The sequence below is a fragment of the Poeciliopsis prolifica genome, unplaced genomic scaffold, assembly GCF_027474105.1.
Source record: "Poeciliopsis prolifica strain line A6 unplaced genomic scaffold, Auburn_PproV2 SCAFFOLD048, whole genome shotgun sequence".
Classification (NCBI taxonomy): Eukaryota; Metazoa; Chordata; class Actinopteri; order Cyprinodontiformes; family Poeciliidae; genus Poeciliopsis; species Poeciliopsis prolifica.
Window position 1 is genome coordinate 1,418,795 of NW_026562423.1, and position 20,109 is coordinate 1,438,903.

General features: G+C 40.6%; 1 protein-coding gene across 2 annotated transcripts; it reads left to right on the forward strand.

The window, feature by feature from the left end:
- Positions 1–6,541: 6,541 nt before the first annotated feature.
- LOC129377608 (transmembrane protein 100) lies at positions 6,542–10,649 on the forward strand. 2 transcript variants are annotated; one of them, XM_055057691.1, is made up of 2 exons: positions 6,542–6,605; positions 6,796–10,649. In XM_055057691.1, the coding sequence occupies exon 2, from the start codon at positions 6,964–6,966 to the stop codon at positions 7,435–7,437; it is 474 nt and encodes a 157-aa protein (XP_054913666.1). In that variant the 5' UTR covers positions 6,542–6,605; positions 6,796–6,963; the 3' UTR covers positions 7,438–10,649. The 2 variants fall into 2 exon arrangements, with proteins under 2 accessions (XP_054913666.1, XP_054913667.1); XM_055057692.1 differs by having other exon boundaries at positions 6,549–6,605; positions 6,755–10,649.
- The last annotated feature ends 9,460 nt before the right edge of the window (positions 10,650–20,109 follow it).

Sequence of the window (20,109 nt, forward strand, 5' to 3'; positions counted from 1 at the left end):
AGACGCCCACAACTTGTCGTGATGTTTTTGTTTGCGTGGAACTTGGAGTGTTGCGTGAGTCACCGGGAGTAGTTGCGGATAACGAAGAGACGGAGACTGGTTTTGGTTGCAGGAGCGGCGATGTGTGCAGTGACATCCGTGCCCAGTGTTTATCCAGGCTCCATTTGAATGCAGCAGTTCTCATCTCTCCACATCAACAGGAAAGGATGCAGCAGAACAATAAGTGAGTTCTGAATGAAGGCAGCAGAGGCAATCCGTATGTGCCTCGTGGCTTCGACGCTGCACAGGGAAAATAATGTAGACACACAAACAAAGCGCGCTGACCTTTTTAGGAAGAGATGAAATGCTTGACAACAGTTCCTGAAAAGATAACGTGGAAATAGTCGAGTTTCTTATAAACTCCCATTATTGTTTTTCCAAACTGTTCCCACTTGTTTTGTACATTTAATGTCTTAAGATTAATCAAAACTAGAGCATCTGTCCTTTTGAGACTCATAAGCGCTTTCCTTTAATATTGTAAACTGCTATAATCTAGTTTATTTCATTGAGTTCCTGCACTGTGTGAGATAATTAGCGCATCAGATAGCATGACCTAAAGCTACACACTTTGAAAGTTTTCATCTGTGTTAATTTGACTTGTGAGAAACATGAAACTGATCCATCTGATCTATCGCATTAATCAGATTCTGATAAAAACAATTCTTGTCACCTTGCTTCAAACATTAAGGTTAGTGCCAGGTATGGGCATTTATCATATCGTTTATTACTTTTTGTGATACATTTCTTGTCATGACATTTTTAATTTATCGTCTCAATAAATTCTAGTTATGTTAAAAAAAAAACATAATTTTTTTGTCCATGAGAGCATAAATGAATATCAGTGATTTCAAAAATATGATTAAGTGGAGTCTCATATTCATTTTAATTCTTCAGAGTTAGTGTAGATAGTGATGGCTAAACAACACTGCTAAACATGTAGCAGCAGTACAGACGTCTGATGCTAAAGTCCACAACACATTTCTAAACGGGTGTGATAGCTTTGCACGCCAATCTGATGGCTGAATGAAATCAATGACATATCAAAAACAATAAATGTCTTTCTTGTTGAGCTGATATTTACCTATTCTGGACTCTAGCAGAAAAAAAGGATTTTTCACATTGAAACACAAATTTTAGCTTATATTGACAATCGATGGTTTTTGATTAATTGCAGTGAATTCATTAGAGTTCCACCACCAGATGGAATAATTATTGTTTTTATTGATTATTGTTTTAATAAAAAAACTTTTTTTTCTTTTTACTAACCGGTAACATCACCAATCAAGGTGGCAGTTCTCTTCCTTGCTTTTGGACCTTCTAAAACTAAACCCACCTTCACCAACAATAATTTCCTGTGTCAATCTTTATGACTGATTTGTCTTTAGGCGGCTTTAGAGTTTGCCTATTCAAATTAATTTGCTTCCTGCAGCTGTCTTCAGTGCCGAGCTCATTTACTTCTAATTATTTGGACTTTGTTCCTGGGTTTTTTGTACCATTCTCCATGGTTTCTTTGTCCTCCCCTGTCTCCCAGCAGCAAAAGATTCCTGTTGGAGGTATTGATGTGCGACCTGGAGGTGGACAGATCCTCAACCTCATTAAGGTGAGGAGACGTTCTGCAGGCAGCCATTGTTCCCCTGGGTGTGCATGTGGGCGACAGAAAAAGGTGCGTTAGCACAAATGTACAACAGGTCTACATGACTAATTCAATTCCCCTAAGTTTATGTATTTTTTTAATACATATATATTTTTGTATCTGCTGTCCACAGAGATAAAACTTTGTTTGTGTGGGATTTCCACTTGGACAGCAGCATTTGATGTATAACAAAACTTGAACTGGTGAAATTTGTAAGATAATTAAAGGTCTTGATTTGACTTGTAGTATATAAATTTAATCAAAAATACAATAATATATAATTGTATTTTTGATTAAATACAATAATTTGACGGATATATTCAGTCATATCTTTTTGTTACTTCTTTAAAGATTTTTTTTACCATTCAGATTTTAATATATTTCTTTAATACCAAACACAAAACCACATTCGTCTTGCCAACTTCAGTTATAAAATTGATCTTTCATGACTAGAAACATTTCCCAACGGCTGCTGGTGGAACTTTGGTTCCTGGAACTGGGCGGTCTGGTCCGTTTGGAACTACAGTAAGAGCTTTGTCCGCATTGTTAGCACAAAGTCAAACTTGTTTTCAATCCAGGTTGTTTAAGATGTTCATAGAAAGGATTTCAAGTCCTTAAATAAAATTTTCTGAGCAATGTTACTATGTTATCTCTTCATCAAAGACTAATCCTCAGAGCTGTGGTTTCCAAGTTCCTATCTTCTGCTACCACACTCAGCTCCTTCAGACTAGCCAGCAGCAATTAGCAAACACCTGGTGGAACTGCACCATTATACGAGCTACTTCTCAGTGAATCTCTGCAAAAAGGGTTAATAGTGGAGCCATATTGTGATGACTTCCTCAAGGTGGGGCTTCAGAAAGAGCAGACGTTTCTTAAAGAGACAGAGTCCCAATTTTAAGGTGTTAAATTACAAAGTCCAATTTTGTATTATTTGATAGATACAACATTTTGATTACAACTGAAAATAAAATAATTACTTGATTATGCTATAAAATGTCACTATGTGGCTGGAAATTACATACTACTACCCCTTGGAGAGGAAGATGACTCTTGATGCATTCAATACATAGAAAGCACATATTGAAAAGTTAAGCTCAATTTGACAGAAAGTACTTGTATTAGTACACAACTATTCATCTCTTAACAGGACTATAATAAAACCAACAGCACCAGTAATTCCAGTACAAATCAATATTCAACACATACAAATTTTAACACGTACTTATTATGGCCATGAACATCAATCAAGGCAGTAAAAACATGTCATTTGTGCCATTCAGAGTTGGAATCGAACCTGCCCCAAGTGAACAGGCTTCAGCTGTTCAGTAGGATGTATGTGGGTGGCGGAATAAGCAAAGGCTCACAGGGCATTACTTTGGTGCCGGTTGTTGCCAGATGGGCCTGACAGCAGGGCAACGGTCAACCTGCCAAGGCGGATCACAGCACCAGACCAAATGACGTGTTCCTGTCCCTCCTGCAGCCAATGTGGTAGCGGACCCACAAGAAACGTGACTCTGGCGTGAGCTTTTTTTTTTTTTTTTTTTTCCAAACAGAGAAATTAAGGTGTTGTAATGGATGTACAGTTTGTTTGTTTGGATCTCCATTAGCCATAACCATGGCTACTCTTCCTCGCGTCCACATTATTATAATAATACATTCATTACAAAGACACTTGATACGACATTGGCAACAAAGCACACTTAATGTACAATTGCAACATTTTGCAGAATGAAATAATTAAGGAAGGCTCTTGTTAAAAGCTTTAGATTTTGCCATCTTTAAAACAGATTATGGGTCTGTCTGGTCATTTGAATACAGGAGAAGTAAAACAAGCTTTTAAAGAACACCTTGTATCAAAACTATGTAAAGACTGGCTAAATAAAATGTATTTTATCATAGAAACTGCAACTACAACAAAAAAGCATGAAAGGCCCATTTCAAAGTTCTGTTTAGCCAAGGGTCAACTTATGCTTTGTGCATGTTGATAATATTTGTGCATATGGATCAATTAAGCTGCCCTATTCTAGAAGAAGGAAGACGTTTGTGTGATAAAGAACTCAAACATAATGAAAATTTTGATCATAGTTTTGACCATTTTTGTCTGCAGTGTTGTAATTTTCAGTCACATTTTGCTGCAGCTAACAATCCCCCGACCGCGCATACACATGACCGAATCAGCTCCAACTTCCTGTCGAGGTGTTTCTGCTGGCTTCCTGATAGACAACCACCAGCTGCACTGACCCACGTCGGAGTGTGTAGTGGGTGGAACAACGTGTGTGTCTTGTGTGTGGGTGCGTTCGGCAATCTTCGGCACAAAGCTGATCTTTGTTAAGAGTGTGAAAGCCAGCATGGCGGACGGCAGCGTGTAAGGTCTTTGTGTCTCTCGTCCGTTCAGCTGCCATTTTTTTATTATTTCTTTTCTGGAATATATGTCGGAACAAATATATTATTGCAAATTATCACACTTTTTTTTTAAATGTACCTATTTTGATTTTTGTTTCATAGCACATATCTAAAATATGAATGATAATCCAGCTTGGGAAATTGTTGAGGTATATTTCAACTGTTCCAGGGCGTCAACTGTACTGCACTTTAAAATTGCGTGCCTCCAGGTTGCAAAGGTGACTGGAAAGGTTCTCCTCAGCAAAACAATAAAGGGACAACAAACTGTGGCTGGTGATCGATAAATACAAGTGACCTCATTTTACAGACCAGGGCAGCTTCAGGAGATACTCAGGTCTTAGTCGACTCTGACATAACTTCAGTCTTCTATGGATTGCATGAAGGTTCCTGCGTCAATAGCGGCTCGTCTTTGTCTTTTCCATTTAACTGGAGCGTGGCAATAGAGTTCTCCCATTCTACAGCTGTTCCAGTTATAGGATTACGCAAACAACAAGAGCACAGCAGTGCCTATGATGGATGAGAATGAATCAGATATTGGACAATTATGGCAGATTCTGCAGATAGGAAGACTTTTAATGCCTCAAGAAACAGGAAAATTATGGAGGGCCTACATCAATATCCGTGCCCACACACACTCATACTCACTCACTGACGCTGTTATCGGTGATACGATCTGTCCCCAGGGGATCACTGCCATTGGCTCATGTGTCCTGCTGACATTGTCTGAACATGGCTTGGTAGTCTGAACAACACATACGCTGTAGGAATGTGACAAAGACGGTGACTGTGGGGAAGCTAGAGCTGCTGGGGAGCAAGGATGATGAACACAGTGAGGAAGGTACAACTGGAGGACACAGAGAGAGAGAAATGGAGAGAGAAGCTCGAAGGATTTTTAATTAATGTCTTGTGGATGGCTTGATGTAAATCCTGAACACACATAATATGCATCTGTTGCTGCAAGAAAATCCCTTAGAACTAATTTCACTGTTTTTTTAATCATTATTATTATTCCTCACTAATTACATTTCTCACTTTTCCGCCCCTCTCGCAGATCAAACAAAAATAAAAAAACATGGTAATTTAAGCCATCATTCCAGAAACAACCATGGTTTTCATATTGAGATTACTGATATTCTAACATGGCTCCCAAGGCAGGATTCTTTCCCATGGGAAATCTGCTACAGGTTATGGAAGCTTATGAATAGAAAAAAGAAAAATTGAAGTCGGGAGAATTTTCTGTCTACAATGGAGGGATAAAGTGCTTTCTCCCTAATGCCTAGTTCACACTCCAAGATTTTTATACTATTTTTTTGTCCTGATTTTTCCGGCAATCTTCCAATGTGTTCTGATTATGGGAATGGCTCTTAAGATCATCTCTAGAAACATTCCTGCTGAGTGTGGTGCGTTCGGAGTGATCTGCCAAAACACTGCGTGGTGTCCAAATACATAAATAATTTGTTTGACAAAGCCATGTCCACCCCACACTGCGGTGCTGACTTCACCATTGATATGCCCGAATGGAAACAAAGACATCAATGAAACACCTTAACATGCACACAAAAATCCAAACCGCTAATGAATCTTTGACCTGTTGGACGAACCCCCATTTGCTACATCCTGGCTGAAAGACTATAACAAAGAACATTGGTTTGATGCCCTTTTATTACAGCAGTAATAAATACCCAACAAAAGTCAGGAGAATGTTGACGGCATACTGAGCTTAGCCCAGACATCAACTGATGAGAAGAACCTCTTGGTGGCTGTGGTGGAAACCCTTTTTAGCCTCAAACACCCCAAAACCCCAAACCTTCATGTGATCACTGAATTTACGCATTCCCTTTACATCAATAGAAGAGCAAACAGTTACCAGACCACACTGCGTTAGCAGGAGACACAATCCACCCCCCAAAAAAGTACCCAAGCCAACTTGTCATGCAAAAAAGAAATTGATCTTGAAACTTAACAAATGGTTATGACACTCTTGGCCTCAGTAGATGCCATTTGAGGTCTTTACAGAATCCTTTTAATTCAGCCACATTTATTAAACTTTGATAATCTGAAATTTAACAGAAACAAATGGAAAGGAGAAAATACTGTTTTACAGCACTTTGCATAAGACATCTCATCAAACAAACTAGTGGCAATAATAAAAGTGAGTTTGCATGAAAACATTGCCGTCCTTCTCATTTAATCTTTTTTAATTCAAGCATTTCCTTCCTTATATTGGTTCCCTCTGACCAGGCGTGATCTACTATCAAAGGAGCTTCTCAAATGACTCTAAATAATGAATTCAATTCGATGAATGGAGGCGCAGAGCGGTCAGCCTCTACCGCCCCGCCTCACCGGATCAGTCTGTCGAGCGAGCCAATCCGACCCTCCGGTCGTGTCTGACACTTCCCACTGTCTCCTCCTCCTCCCGCCTTGCGTATATAGTCTGAGCATCGACATCACAACACAACCCAGGCAGGCTGCTGAAGAGGCGAGCCTGTGCTGGCAGCAATCTTCCATTGATGGACAGACAAATAGCAGGGTGAGTGCGTCCTCTGTCTCATCACCTTTCGTGTTTCACCTCGTCTATTCAGCCTCTGGTTTTGTAAAAGTCACAGGTTTGACTTGATTTGTAAGGTTATTTTTTTATGTGTCTTGTGCTATTCTCTCCCTCTCTCTCTCATCTCCTAGTCTATTTTCAGCTCTTTTCATTCTTCTCTTTCCTGCTGCAGATAAATGCTGACAGCAAACCTTGTGAGTAAAAACACTAGAAGCAGCTTCAGAGAATCCTGCTGCTACGTCAGAGTAAGCAGTATAGTGGCATTCAATACAAGGCGCGCTGACAGGACCAGCGTCAGGCAGCCGTTCTCACTCTGCTCCCCAAGGACGGCACCTCTGGGATGGGCTGCTCCTCTGGACGCCAGCCCCCGGCTTCGGTCCTTCACCCAGACCTGGACTTTGGCAACACCGGTGAGGCCAACACGTCACCCCAAGACTCCGACAACCAAACCCAGAGCCTGAACGGCTGCGGAGAAGGAGCCGACGGGGAGGACAGCCTCGGACGGGGGCAAGCCAGACCCCCGGAGTCGCTCCACACCCTGGAGAGGCTCACCCAGGCAACGGGCGGCACGGAAAAGTCCTGGTACCGCTGCGTCTTCCCGTTCGGCGTGATATCGCTCGTGATAGGCATGGCGGGCACCGGGGTGACATTCACCTTCAACACACTGCCCCAGACTAAAGTGGTGTCGGTTGCACTGCTGTGCAGCGGCGTGTTGATGCTGCTTGTGGCAGCCGTCTGTTGGAGGGCCCACAGACTGAGGAGACGGAAAAAAAAGGAAAGTGGATTCTTCACTGCTGATCAAGGCACTTTGTGACAGAGCGGGGACTTCTGCTGGACTGTCACAGAGCTGCAGACGGGTTTCCACTCAGCACTCACTGATGAAGACTTGAACAACGCTGGTATTATTTAGACGGGGGCGCTTTGACAGATAGTAGCAAGTATGAAGTCACTTTTCTTATTATTGAGGAGTAACAACTCAAGAATTTCCTGATGTGAGACCCCAGCAAAATACAGTATAAACACAGATTTAGTTCTAGTTTGTATACTCTTAAGCAGTCAGCTGCTGTACAGACGTCCCACCACAGTCAGGGTGATTAAGAGTGATGGGTGGTGCCTCGGTGCAACTATCATTTTTTTTGACTGGAACCATTTCCACGTCAACAAATCTGTCTTTCAGGACGGTGATCGCAAGAGCATGCAGCAACAGGTGTGGGAGGCACTGTGCTGCCGTATTTGATTTTGGCTTCTCCTTAAAAAGACTTAAACAATTGTGTTGACATTTTTGCGTAACTGCCCCATGCCGAGTTAAGAACAGAGACAGGAAGGTATTACTGGGTTCTTCTCTCCCGCTGCCCACTTTGGGTTTGAGGAATGCTTTCATCAAAGGCGCCTCGGTAGTAGCAGTTTATTAAGTCATCATTTTCTCCCTGAAGCTTTACGTGAGACGGAACAATAACCTTTGAACCTTTGTACTGCCAAGAGTAGAAACATCCACCGGTCAAATCTAGTGTTTGTGCTCCGGTTTGACAGTGTGAATATGCAGCTGGTTAAGGAAGAAAAAGCAGCATCGTTTTTTTCTTTCACTACAAATGGAGCTGAATAGTAACAAGAGCTCATAATGGCAACATTACTTCACTGCTAAATGAGTTTCCTTTCACTACAGCGCAGTGAGTTTTCCTCCATGGGCTACTTAGAGTGCAGTGGTTCATTAGGAGAAAGCAAACAGTCGGGGGCGGGGGGGTTGTGTTGTGTTTTTTTTCACATTTACAGATGTCATAAAATTTGGCTAAACAATATGCAATACGCAGCGCATTTACTTTTTCTGGAGGATTATTCAAATTTCTGTCTACAGTGTAGTTTCATCCGTCCATTGTCTCTAGCCGCTTGTTCTAGCCGCTGGTGCCTACCTCCAGCGGTCAGTGGATAAGAGGCACGGTACACCCTGGACAGGTCACCTGTCCATCACAGATCAATCAAACAAGCATTGCCTTTATCTCTCATCATCCATCTTAACTCTCAAGTAATAGGCTTTTGTCACTACTGGAACTTTTAATCTAGTCACTAATGATGTATACAGTCTATATGGCATGGAAATCCCACTACAGATTACTGAGTTCAAACTGATCAACAGAATGTGGATTTCTCCCTGAATGTGTTTATCTAATGAGGGAACTTAAAGAAGTTTTCTCTTCAAGTCTCACTTTTTTAAAAAGTTCTCATTCTGGTTGCGGTTCATTCTCTTCATATGTTTTTAGCAAGGTTAAACCCGTCATTGGTCATTATCTTAAGTTTGCTTATTAAATAGGAGCTTGTTCCTAAAATGGACTACTTTTTTTTTTTTTCATTTAAGTCTCATTCACAAAACAATTTTGTCTTTTAGTGGCAAACTTCCCTCTAGTAGTTTGCAATTCAAAAACAAGGAGCACACTCTAGAAGCTGTACACAATGCAGTTAGTAAGTAAGTGAAATCTATTATGAACTAAATAGCTAATAAATAAACCATCAGTATAATGGAAGACGCTAGTCAAAGTTAAAGTCTCTCAAATGATGCTCCGCACTGAGGCATTCCTGGTGTGTTTTCGCCTTAAATTCTTGAATCGGTGTGTCACATCCTGGAAAAAAAAAACAACGACAAACCTTTTCATAAGTCAACCTGTACATCACAACCTAATACTTACAGTGTGCTTAGCATCTCTCCAAACTTAAACATGAATTTAAATCCTAGCAGTTAAAGCTATGTGGGCCACATGATGCATAAATGACAATGGTAAAGCTAATGAGCTTCTAGCTAATTTAGCTAATGTGAATCGATTTACTAAATTGTTCCACAAGCACCTACCTTACTTACCTGTAATAATAATACACCTAAGTATGTCGTACAAGAATCTGATCTGTGGAGAAAAGAGTGATACACCTGCTCTGTTCTTGTCGAGCTAATATGTAGCATTCAAGCTAGCTATGGTAGCATACGGTCACTACCAGCAGTAACGGGGATTTGAGATAGACCCAGCAGTATCACATGAGCTCCAGAGTTTTTATTTTATGGATGTCGTTGGATAAATATTGTCTCTCTGATCTCATCTTTTGCATGAAATATTAGCACTTGTGGAGAAGCAGCTAGTTCTGTGTGTTATTAGCAGTTTCTTTGAATTTTTTTATGGTTCTTTGCAAATCTGTGTGGTATAAAAGGAATTGATTTGATGACAGTAGTTCTCTTTGGAGACTGGGTGTTCCTACAAATTACATATCATGGATCTATTGTACTACTTATTATCCATAAGAGTGTAGCCACATTTATGAATGTCTCTTTAACAGTGTCTTATTACCATTCTTGTATTAAGAGTAAAAGCCCTGTGTATTTTTAAGTGGAAATATATTTTGTAATGTAGTAGAGAATATATTTGAGGCCTTTCACTGCTATCCTTATATTTCTATTTAGGATGTCTGGTTGTAATGACTGTAAATTTGTTCATCTGAATGTTAAATACACGTTTCATTCCAAAAACGAGAATCTGCCATTCCACTCAACTGCTGCATATAAATATGAAGACTTTCATTTGCATGGAGGACATAATTACCTGTATTTATTTACTTCAGAGACCATGAACTTTGGAACATTTCAGTTTTGGAGTGAAACGCATCAACTGGTTGTTGTTAGCTTGCTTTGAGTCTAGCAGCATGGTCAAGCTTATCTCTCAGTGCCTTTTTTCTCGCTATTTAAAAGGTTCTACGTGAAGTGCAGTTATTTGTGAGCTGTGGAGGCCGACCGGCGCCGGTGTTAGCGTAGCCCAACAGAGAGGCAGGAATACTGCGGTGTATCCAGTGAAAGTCAGGTTCGAGTCTGTGGAAGTGAACTGGTGTGCATGAAGTTACTGTTGGATGTGGTTTCTTTGGTCTAACTGCCTGAAATGCCAAAAAATTTTAATCAAAAAGTTTATTTTTGCGTCTCTCAAATGTCTGTAAAATTGTAAATTTTTTCTTGTTCACTGTTGTTCAAAGCATATAATTAAAACCAAGGTTAGTTTTTGGAAACAGGCTGTGATAGTGTTTTTATTTGTTAATTTAATCCTTTTTGGGGGTTAGTCCAGGACTCTTCTTCAAATGACATATCATTATATTACCTTAATAAGAAGAAGACATTATGCAGTCATATTTTGGGTTAAATAAATGACTCCTCTTGGTATTTAGGAAAAACATTTTTATAAAATCCTAAACTAAATTTTGTCTTATTTTAAGTGTTCTGTGATATTCCTACTAGAAACTAGACAAACACTTGGTAAGATTTTGTGGGGGTTGGTTTGCAGTGCACCGCTGCTGCAGCATGCCAGAGGATTGATTTGGAGCCACCTTTAAAGATGCAACAGATTCTTCATGTTGGCCATCATTTTGTCTGGGAAAATCCAGAAGCACAGTGTAACTCAGACAAACTGCGTGTGTTACAAATGAGGTTAGATCCAGGAATCTGAGCTACGGCTGTTAAATATCACCCTGTCCCAAAAAAATCTATATTCCTATCATTACTCAGCCACTCAAATCATCTCTAACTGTAGGAGTCAACGCTCACTGACATCCGGGTTTCTTGTCATTTATTGTGCTCCAGTTATTAGTCCTGCCAGTCACTCCAGAGTGTGAAAAGCAGCGTGCTCCACAGATTTCCAATCATAAATCCACACTCATCGCTTCCTGCAGCTGTTTGATATGAATATTCAAATTAGCACACGTCCTGAATCTGCCCACGCTTTTTTACCCCCCCTCCAGATCCGCGCCCCCCTCTTTTCCTCCGCCGATTCCACCAGGGACCGTGTCGTCCTCTCTCCGTCTCCTCCTGCACGGAGGCTAAAAATAGCTCGGCGTGATGTCAAAAGCAGAGGCGGGCCGCCGGCTGAGCGACGAATGTGTGAAAAGGGGGAAAGCAGGAAGGCTGTTTAATTGAGCCGCACACTTTTCTCGACAGTTAATGGCCTCAGGATGGGCAGAGAACAGCTATAGGAGAAGAAGAAGAAGAAGAAGAAGTGGCTGTTTCCTGCGAGTCGTCCCCAGCAAATTTCAGATTAAATGCAACAGAGTAGAATAGTCCTTTATTGTCCCTGAGAGGAGAAGTAAAAGTGACAAAGTGGCAGTCAAATTGAAACCTGCAGACACACATAAAAATGAAATGTTCTGAGGAAGAACTAGATGTGATAAATTACAGATGCAAACTCTTCAACTTTTGCTCCAATCACTGACTTTGTTGCTTGCGCTATGATTACAACATCGGCTCTTTAAAAGGTTTCACTCATTAGCATTAGCGTTAGCCTGAAGCTTTGCAGCTATGTTCAGGCTTTATTTAATCGTTTATTGGTCGATATTTTCTACTCCGTGTGTGGAGTTGAGTACAACAATCATAGCGTTTTTCTTCAATGTAGCTTCCAGCATTTACAGAACTGAATGCATGAATTCATAGATGGATGGAGACGTGTTTACTAAACGTCGCCAGGCAACAACGCAACGCTCTACTTTTACATTACTTCAAGTCTGTTCGACATAAATAAGTGAAATGCAGTGAAATAAGTAGAAAACTGAGAAAAGTTTTTCCTTTATCCAAATTTCTCTCTGGTATTCAACAGTCATACTTTAGTCAACTTGGAAACTCTTTGGCGTAATAATGACGACATCAAAAGTTGAAAACAAGTTTTCCTGACGTCAGCAAGCTTGTTTTTATGGGTCCTCAAAAACATGTGGATCCAAAATAATGGGGTCCAACAAAGGGCGCTGCAGCGAAAGCTCTGATCTCTCAGACGGGGTTTCAGAGGTCGCCTCTTTCCAACCAATGTTCTTTCTCTGCATCTGGGTCAGGATGGAGCACTGGTTTAAAAAAAATAGTAATAAAAAATTTGTTGGCCTACATATATTCATTCCCTGATATCCGGCAACACTACTCAACACAGCCTTGAAAGAAAAGCGATGTAGATGTTAGCTTACATATGAAACGTAATTGCATGTTGAGGAAATAAACGTAAATCATCTGATTCACACATATTTTTGGCCAATTTATTGAAAACTGGTGTTGCTCCATGTGAAAAAATGCCATTAAAATATCAACACTTGCTTATAAATTAATTGCAGTGACATTAATGAAAGTTCTACTTGACATAATTGTGGAGATTAACAAAGGAAAACGATTTCTTTTTCACTTTTTATCTGAACTACAGTCGTACTCGGAAAGCTTGAACATCACTGAAAAGTTTATTTTTTTCAGTGAAACATTAAATACATTAATTCCACACAGGCTGTTGTTTTCAAGCCTTCATTCTCATTTATTAGGATTTTATGCTCACATTTAATTTTCTCAAAAATTAGAATATTACATCAAGAAAAAACTGTTTCATCGTGGAAATGTTTGACTGCCCCTGCAAGAAAAATAAATACAAGCGCTCAATCTCTTTAAAGCAATAAGGTTTCTCATTATAACAAGGTATAAAACTCCTCGTAATGAGATTCCGCTCCTGTATTTATTTCCTAGCTGTGGCAGGTAAACACTTTCATAATTCATACCTGCATGGAGGGGTTCAAATAGTACCTTTAATCTGTCAGATGAGCCTCATCAGAATTCATAATACCGTTGATAGCATGCAGTTATTTTTTAATTGTTTGTTATGATGAAAAGATATAAAAAAAATAAGCAGAAGATAAATCCCTAAAGAAGAATCAAAGTTAAAGTATCAGATCAATTACCTCCTTTGCCAAGTCATATTCCCGTTTTGTCCGTTTTTTTGCTTCAAACCCAAAGTAAAAAATGTTTTATTAGAGATTCAATCATATATTTTCTTGAGTTATATGATGTTTTATTTCTGTTTTGTCGTGTCTGGGTGGTTTTGGTTTCTCTTCATTTTTACTTTCCTTATCTGTGGTCCTCCATGCCGTCGCGTTCTCTCACTCTCTCTCTCCCTCAGCCTGCCCTTTGCTCTCCCCTCTCAGCTGCTCCCTGTTTGTAATTCGACTCACTGCATTGTTGCAGTGATCAAGCTTCCAGTTTTTAACCTGCTGTCTCCTTCGTGGTTCTTGTCCGTTTCTGCTGAAAGTCTGTCCCTTATTTTTGTAAACTCTTATTTAATTATGTTTTCCCCCAAAATATTTCATCATCTACTCATTGCCTCTGCCTCTGTTCCACACCTCGGGTCCAAAAACCACAGAAAATCATCAGTTTATTTACATTTTGATCCCCGTTTGAGCCATGAATATGAAAAAAAAAAACTGGCAGGAAATCAAACAGTTTCTTCTGGTGTCATTGGAGATAATGACAGGAAGGCACATTTCATTCTAACCTGCCCGCCCCAGAGTCCTCGCTCATACACGAAGCTGTGGCTAACTGTAAAATGCTTTTTAAAAAAATCAAAGCATTTCATCGTCTCGTTTTGGTCAATAAGACGTATTTTAAGCAATCAGCACCGTTAGACAAGCTGGTGTCTTTACTTTATGGCAGTCATTTTTACACGCAAGCAAAGCCTGACAACACAACAGACATTTGACAATAATGAAGACAGATAAAGAGCACAAAGCATATCCTGGTAATCCTGACCATTTCTTTATTTATTATTTCTCAGTCATATCACAAACAATGAGAGAAAGAAAAGTCTTTTCAGTGACTCTGTGCCGCTCGTGTGATTCAAGCCCGTGTTTGAGCCGCTACCTGTCGATCTCCTCCAGATCAGATCTAATCATTTTCGAACGTCACTCCTCTGCTTCCATCTGATTGCCCCTCAGCGCATCCTCCCACATCTTTCCCGCTTCCCTTGTAATTTCCTCTTCAGTGGTTAAAACCAGCAGCTCATTAGCCTGCTACGCTAACGAGCCACGGATTCCTTCTTTGTGTTGTGTCCAGTGTCAACGGTTGCCAATCGCTACAATTCAAAATCTAAAAAAAAAACATTTTTCCAGGTCTTTGCCGGCCTCCATATTTTGATACTCTTGCTGGATGCTAATTATTATTATTATATTCTTTTTTTTTTTCAGAAAACATGAAAGCAGAAGGTGTTATCATCATAAAAGCTGAGCTCTGCCTCTCATTTCCTAAAGCTGGCACCTGGCAAAGGATCATTACTGCACACACCAGCGTAATGGTGCTACTCAGCATCCAGCCTGACATTAAAAGCCACAGACGAGTCAAAGGTTTGTGAAAATCCTTCGCGCGCTGCTACGCAGGCACACAGGTTTGCTTTTGGCTCGATACCTTTCAAGAGTGGAAACCAAATTAGAGAGCAAAGCCGAAAGGTACATCTTGTCCAGACAACTTACATAAAAGAGGAACGACCTGGGGTTGGAGTGATAGCTTAACTTTGTGTCGTTCAACCCAGAAGAATTCTTTTTAACCAAAAAAAAAAATCCAGTTACCTTTGGTAAAAAAAAAAAAAACAACAACAACAAAACATTATTTTAAGGGTGGTGACTCATCACTAAATTCAGCTGTGTTACCCATCATGTGCCAAAAGCACAACATATGTTTACAACATGTTATATAATCCTTAAGAGGGTTAAATGTGTTATTGGACACCCAGTTGTACGTTTGTGCTTCAGGAAGTGATTTTACTTTTGAACAGACTTTGTTGAGTGTTGCTAACTCTGTTGCTGATCAGACAACAGAAGTAAGAATTCTGGACAGTCTGCAACCAAATCGTCAACAAAGACGTCAACCTTTATTCAACTGAAAGTTTACAAAACAGGCAAATAAATTAGCACCTCAGAAATATTCACTTATGGGAATCGAACGTTTAGCTTCGCTATAAGCGTATCAGCGGAAATGTGTTCTGTGAGCACATTTATTTCACACACTTCATTTCAACACTTATGCTGTTAAAATCCAAACTGTTGGCCTGGAGATGGACTTTATTTTGTGCATTTTTACACGATAACAAGCGACCAGCTCAAGAAGATGCAAAACTGGCTGCAACGAAGCTGCTGATATGCGTTATGAGCTGATAGAAAAGCACACAGGGTGTTTTGGATCTGCTCCTGGAGCTCCAACCTGCGATATCATCAACTCTGTCACCGGAGGAGTTCACGCTATCACCGCTTCCCAGCAGTCACTGGCATAAAGGTGGTGAAAGCTCTGAAGCTACTGACCGGCACCACTGTGATGGTGTCTGAAGAGAAGCTCACACTGAGCTGACCATTAACACTTTTATACATCCTGATTTTATATTTCTAAGTGTATTGACCTGTCCTTTTTTAGACTTTGCTTTAGTGTGAACACTACGGCTTTCATCAGACGCACAACTCTTCAATCCACTCAGGTTTGATCATTTCAGATCAGATCAGTGTGTGCGGCTTGCTTGGTGAGCAGCACACGCAGCTTTCCTCGCCACAATCCGATCCCTCGCCACGGTGCGTCACGACAGACGCCGTTTGATTCTTTGCTTTTGTTTTTCTGTTTCCCCCGAGCCGGATGCGTCTTCGGGGGTTCCTCTCACATTTTTTTGATGCGTGTTCGCCCTTCTTTAATCTCCAACGAAAATCATGTTTTACAAGCGAGCCGAGCGCATTAAATCAGTCTCAGTCTGGGATGAATCGGCAGTGAGTGACGGCAGCGTAAATAGGATCTCCCGTCTCTTTGTTCTGTCGGTGTGGACGCATTCCACCGCCGGGGAGACAATGGAGGCCCTCTCTGTTTATGTTTCATTCAATGATCAGTGAGTGTCCATCAGCTGTAGAAGCATCAGTTATTGTCTCACGCAGATAAACACAGCAGCACATCGTGAGCAGTCAGTGAAGTACTTATAAACACTCTGGACTGTTCTGTTGCAGGGTGGCTTTGCTTTGTAGAGACCTGCGACATCAATCAATCAATCAAACCAAATTTTATTTGTATAGCATATTTCAGCAGCAAGGCATTTCAAAGTGCTTTACATCATAAACACAAGAACACAAAGTCATGCAACATATAATAAACAATACATTGTTACATATTACATTTCAAAAGCAATTCTAAACAGGTGTGTTTTTAATTGAGATTTAAAGAAGTCAGGGTTTCCGCTGTTTTACAGTTGTCTGGAAGTTTGTTCCAAATTTTGGTGCATAGATGCTGAAAGCTGCTTCTCCTCTCTTGGTTCTGGTTCTGGGGATGCAGAGCAGATCAGAACCAGAAGACCTGAGAGTCTGGAAGGTTGATACAACAACAGTAGATCTTGATGTATTGTGGTGCTAAACCGTTCAGTGATTTATAAACTAACAACAGTATTTTAAAATCTATTCTTTGAGCTACAGGGAGCCAGTGGAGGGACTTTAAAACTGGTGTTATGTGGTCTATCTTCCTGGTTCTAGTGAGAACGCGAGCAGCAGCATTCTGGATCAGCTGCAGCTGTTTGATTGATTTGTTGGACAGGCCTGTGAAGACGCTGTTGCAATAATCAATGCGACTAAGATAAACGCATGAATGAGTTTCTCTAGATCTGGCTGAGACATTAGTCCTCTAATCCTGGAGATGTTCTTCAGGTGATAGAAGGTTACAGGGACACAAACCCTCCCTGGACACTTTATTAGACACGCCTGTGTCTGTTGATGCTACAAACTCCTTCTGAAAACTCATTCTGGATGAACTCGCGCCGTCACGCCCCGGTGGCGTCCTCTGTTGTGAAGGAATGGAGCCGTTTCTGACGCCCTGTCGCAGTTCAATTTACCAGACGGAAAATTCCAGCATTTCAGGAAGAACAGAAGGAGACAACTGGCACAACTCCGCTCTTAGTTGCTGATGAAGTATCCACTAGACGTTTAGACGGAAATCCTGGTTACAAACGAAACAAAAAACGACGGATTCTCAAAGACCAGAGATGGGAAAAAATACCGTCTACTGAAAGCTGGGTTAGTCTGTTGTTGTCGCCTGTCATCTTTTCATCTTCATCTCTCTTTTTTTCAATGAGAAACTTTTTTTTAGAAAGATGAGTTTTATATCTCGACATGACGAGAAAGATAAAAATGCACTTTATTGTCAACTCTTTTTCACATCATCATCCGTTTCCTCTACACATCTAAAAATGCTGACAGGTGTTTGCTGTTTTACTGTTGTGATGTTTATTCAACAGAGAGCGTATTTTGGTTTTATCTGGATATAAATCTCGTTTTAACAAGCTTCTTTAATCTTGTGAAAACGAGAACATTTTGTGATTTTAACGAGATTCTGCTCCCGAATTTATTTCTGAGCTCTGGCAGCTGAAGTCTGCCGTACTGAAGTTTGCCGTCGGAGAAGTTAATCCTTTAAATGGATTAACAGACGGAATTGGTTCTTTTAATTTAGATAAGGGATCACGCAGGTGTGACGAAAACAAAAACGGATTAAAAAGTGCATCAAGCATGACGTCACAGGTGATTGTGTGAAGGTCCGACTCCCATCACGCCGACGGCAGCAGAAACACACATCGCCTGCGTGCTGAGTCATTCAAGAAAGATCAGATTTAAAATATGATAAAATAAATAAATAAATAAAGATACGCTCTGTCCATCAGCAGGGAGCCGCAGATGGACAGAGGGTGGTTCGTCGGTTGCTTCCTCTAGCAGAACGCCAAAGCCTAAAGCGGCGCTGCGCCTTGTGCCAAGAAACTCACGTTGGCCTCTTGCAGTTCCATAACTAGACTTACAAAAAACTTACATCTCATTCAGCAGAGAGAGGCCAGTCCGGTAACGACTCCACGTTGATTCACACCTTACTCTCAGCGGATGTAGGCGGAGAAGCTGAGCGCGCTGTGGGGCCATGATACAAGGGACGGCACAGAGAGGATAAAGGTGCAAAGAAGGGTATTTCAAGACATGTTAAGAAAGGACGAGGGAACGTGTTTGTCAGTGCTCCTACTTTTAGCTTTCACTATCGCATACGCAACTTCTGTGGCACCTTCCTCCACGATGGCGCAAATAGAAAGTCTACAAAGGCTTTTATTTTAATAATCACAGTGGTAATCTTAGTTATTTAATTTTTGTCCACTGTTTTTCTTGTGGACACCCTCGGGCTGACCAATACATCAAGTTCAATCGCAAGATCAGTACAATGTCACATTTTGCAAATAACCTCTTGGAATGTGATGTTTGGTTAATGACTTGCTGGACTTGCGAGTCCAAACATTTTAGTTTATAAAATTCTTAATTATAAATGGTAAACATGGGAGAAAGCAAATTACCAGCTGTGATCAGAGAGCAAATAGACTTTAATCTAGGATAGAACACAAGGATCTGACAAGGTGTGATTGAAGAGGCGAGGCGTCAGTGCTGGTGAGGGGGATTGTTAGAATGAGCACAGATGAGTTTCTTCACAAAAACAAGAACGCCGTGAAAAAAACGTAATCACAATCCAAATAATGGGGAAAAAACAGGAAAACAGGATGTCAATGATAGAACACAAAGAAACTAGTTTACCAAAAAATCCCCTAAAAAACCCAGAATGAATATCTACAGAGGAATAAAGTCACCACAACATTGAAAGACAGGTACACTAAACCTCGAGATGATCAAAAAACACAAAATGAAAGTTCAAAAGGTCAATACTCCAACAGCCCGTTGAAGTGCTCCAAATGATTTCAGCGACTGAGTGCCAGTGGTGGTGGATAGTGGTTTTGATGTTAAAAGAAAAAGGTGAGGAAAATTGGGGTTTCTTGAAGCTCCCATGACTGTAGTTTGCATAACCAATCTGAACATGTCGGCATTGTTTTATAGCTTCGTCTGTGTATATTCTGATCCACTGTTTTGCTTCACAGCCTGCTGGTCCAACCGGGCTTCCCTTCGGACAGTTTTACGGTTTTGGATTCTTGCTTTCCAAGATTCCATCACTTTGGAGTTTCCTGCACTGCAGCAGCCTTTTTGTCCTGTCACATGAGTGGCTAAAAATAATCTCTTCCTGTCACATTTGGTTTCTCACACTTTGGCACACTCGCTAAAACAGATCCAAAACATCAAAATTAAGTAAGATTTCACTGTTTTTACAAAAGAGTGTCAAATCCTTAGACGCTGACAATAACGGGTACATAAAAGAAGATTTCCAAGATCAAAGATCTGCGGATGCACGTCTGTGTAAAAAAGCACAACACGGTGCAAATCAATGAGTCATCCAGCATGCATCGGCTTCAAATGGAGATCAATATCAGCTTCAGTTGTGTCTGAAACATGTGAAGTAGTGAAAACGTCTGGCAGCAAACATTCACACCAGAAAATCAGCTGAACTGTCAACATCATTTTCATACATTATCCTTCAAACGACCTTTTGCCTCGATTTACATGCCGTTCGTGCTCTGAGCGTAAAAATGGAACACGGCCAGAAACTCAGACAAAAGCAGTGGACATCTGTTTGAGGTGGAGAGCATGGCCTCTCTGTTTCTATTCACCAGAACGGACCTCAGACAAACCAGAGAGAGGTTTGTGTATGTTACGTCCAAAACGGGCACAACATATTCGAGGACACAGGCAAAAAATGAGGGTTCAAAAAAATATACTTTTTACTTTTAAACTCTTGAACTTTTCTTTTGGTTCTACT

What these genes read in the sequence shown, in the direction of transcription:
- LOC129377608 (XM_055057691.1), top strand. Translation starts at nt 6,964, where the DNA reads ATGGGCTGCTCCTCTGGACGCCAGCCCCCGGCTTCGGTCCTTCACCCA.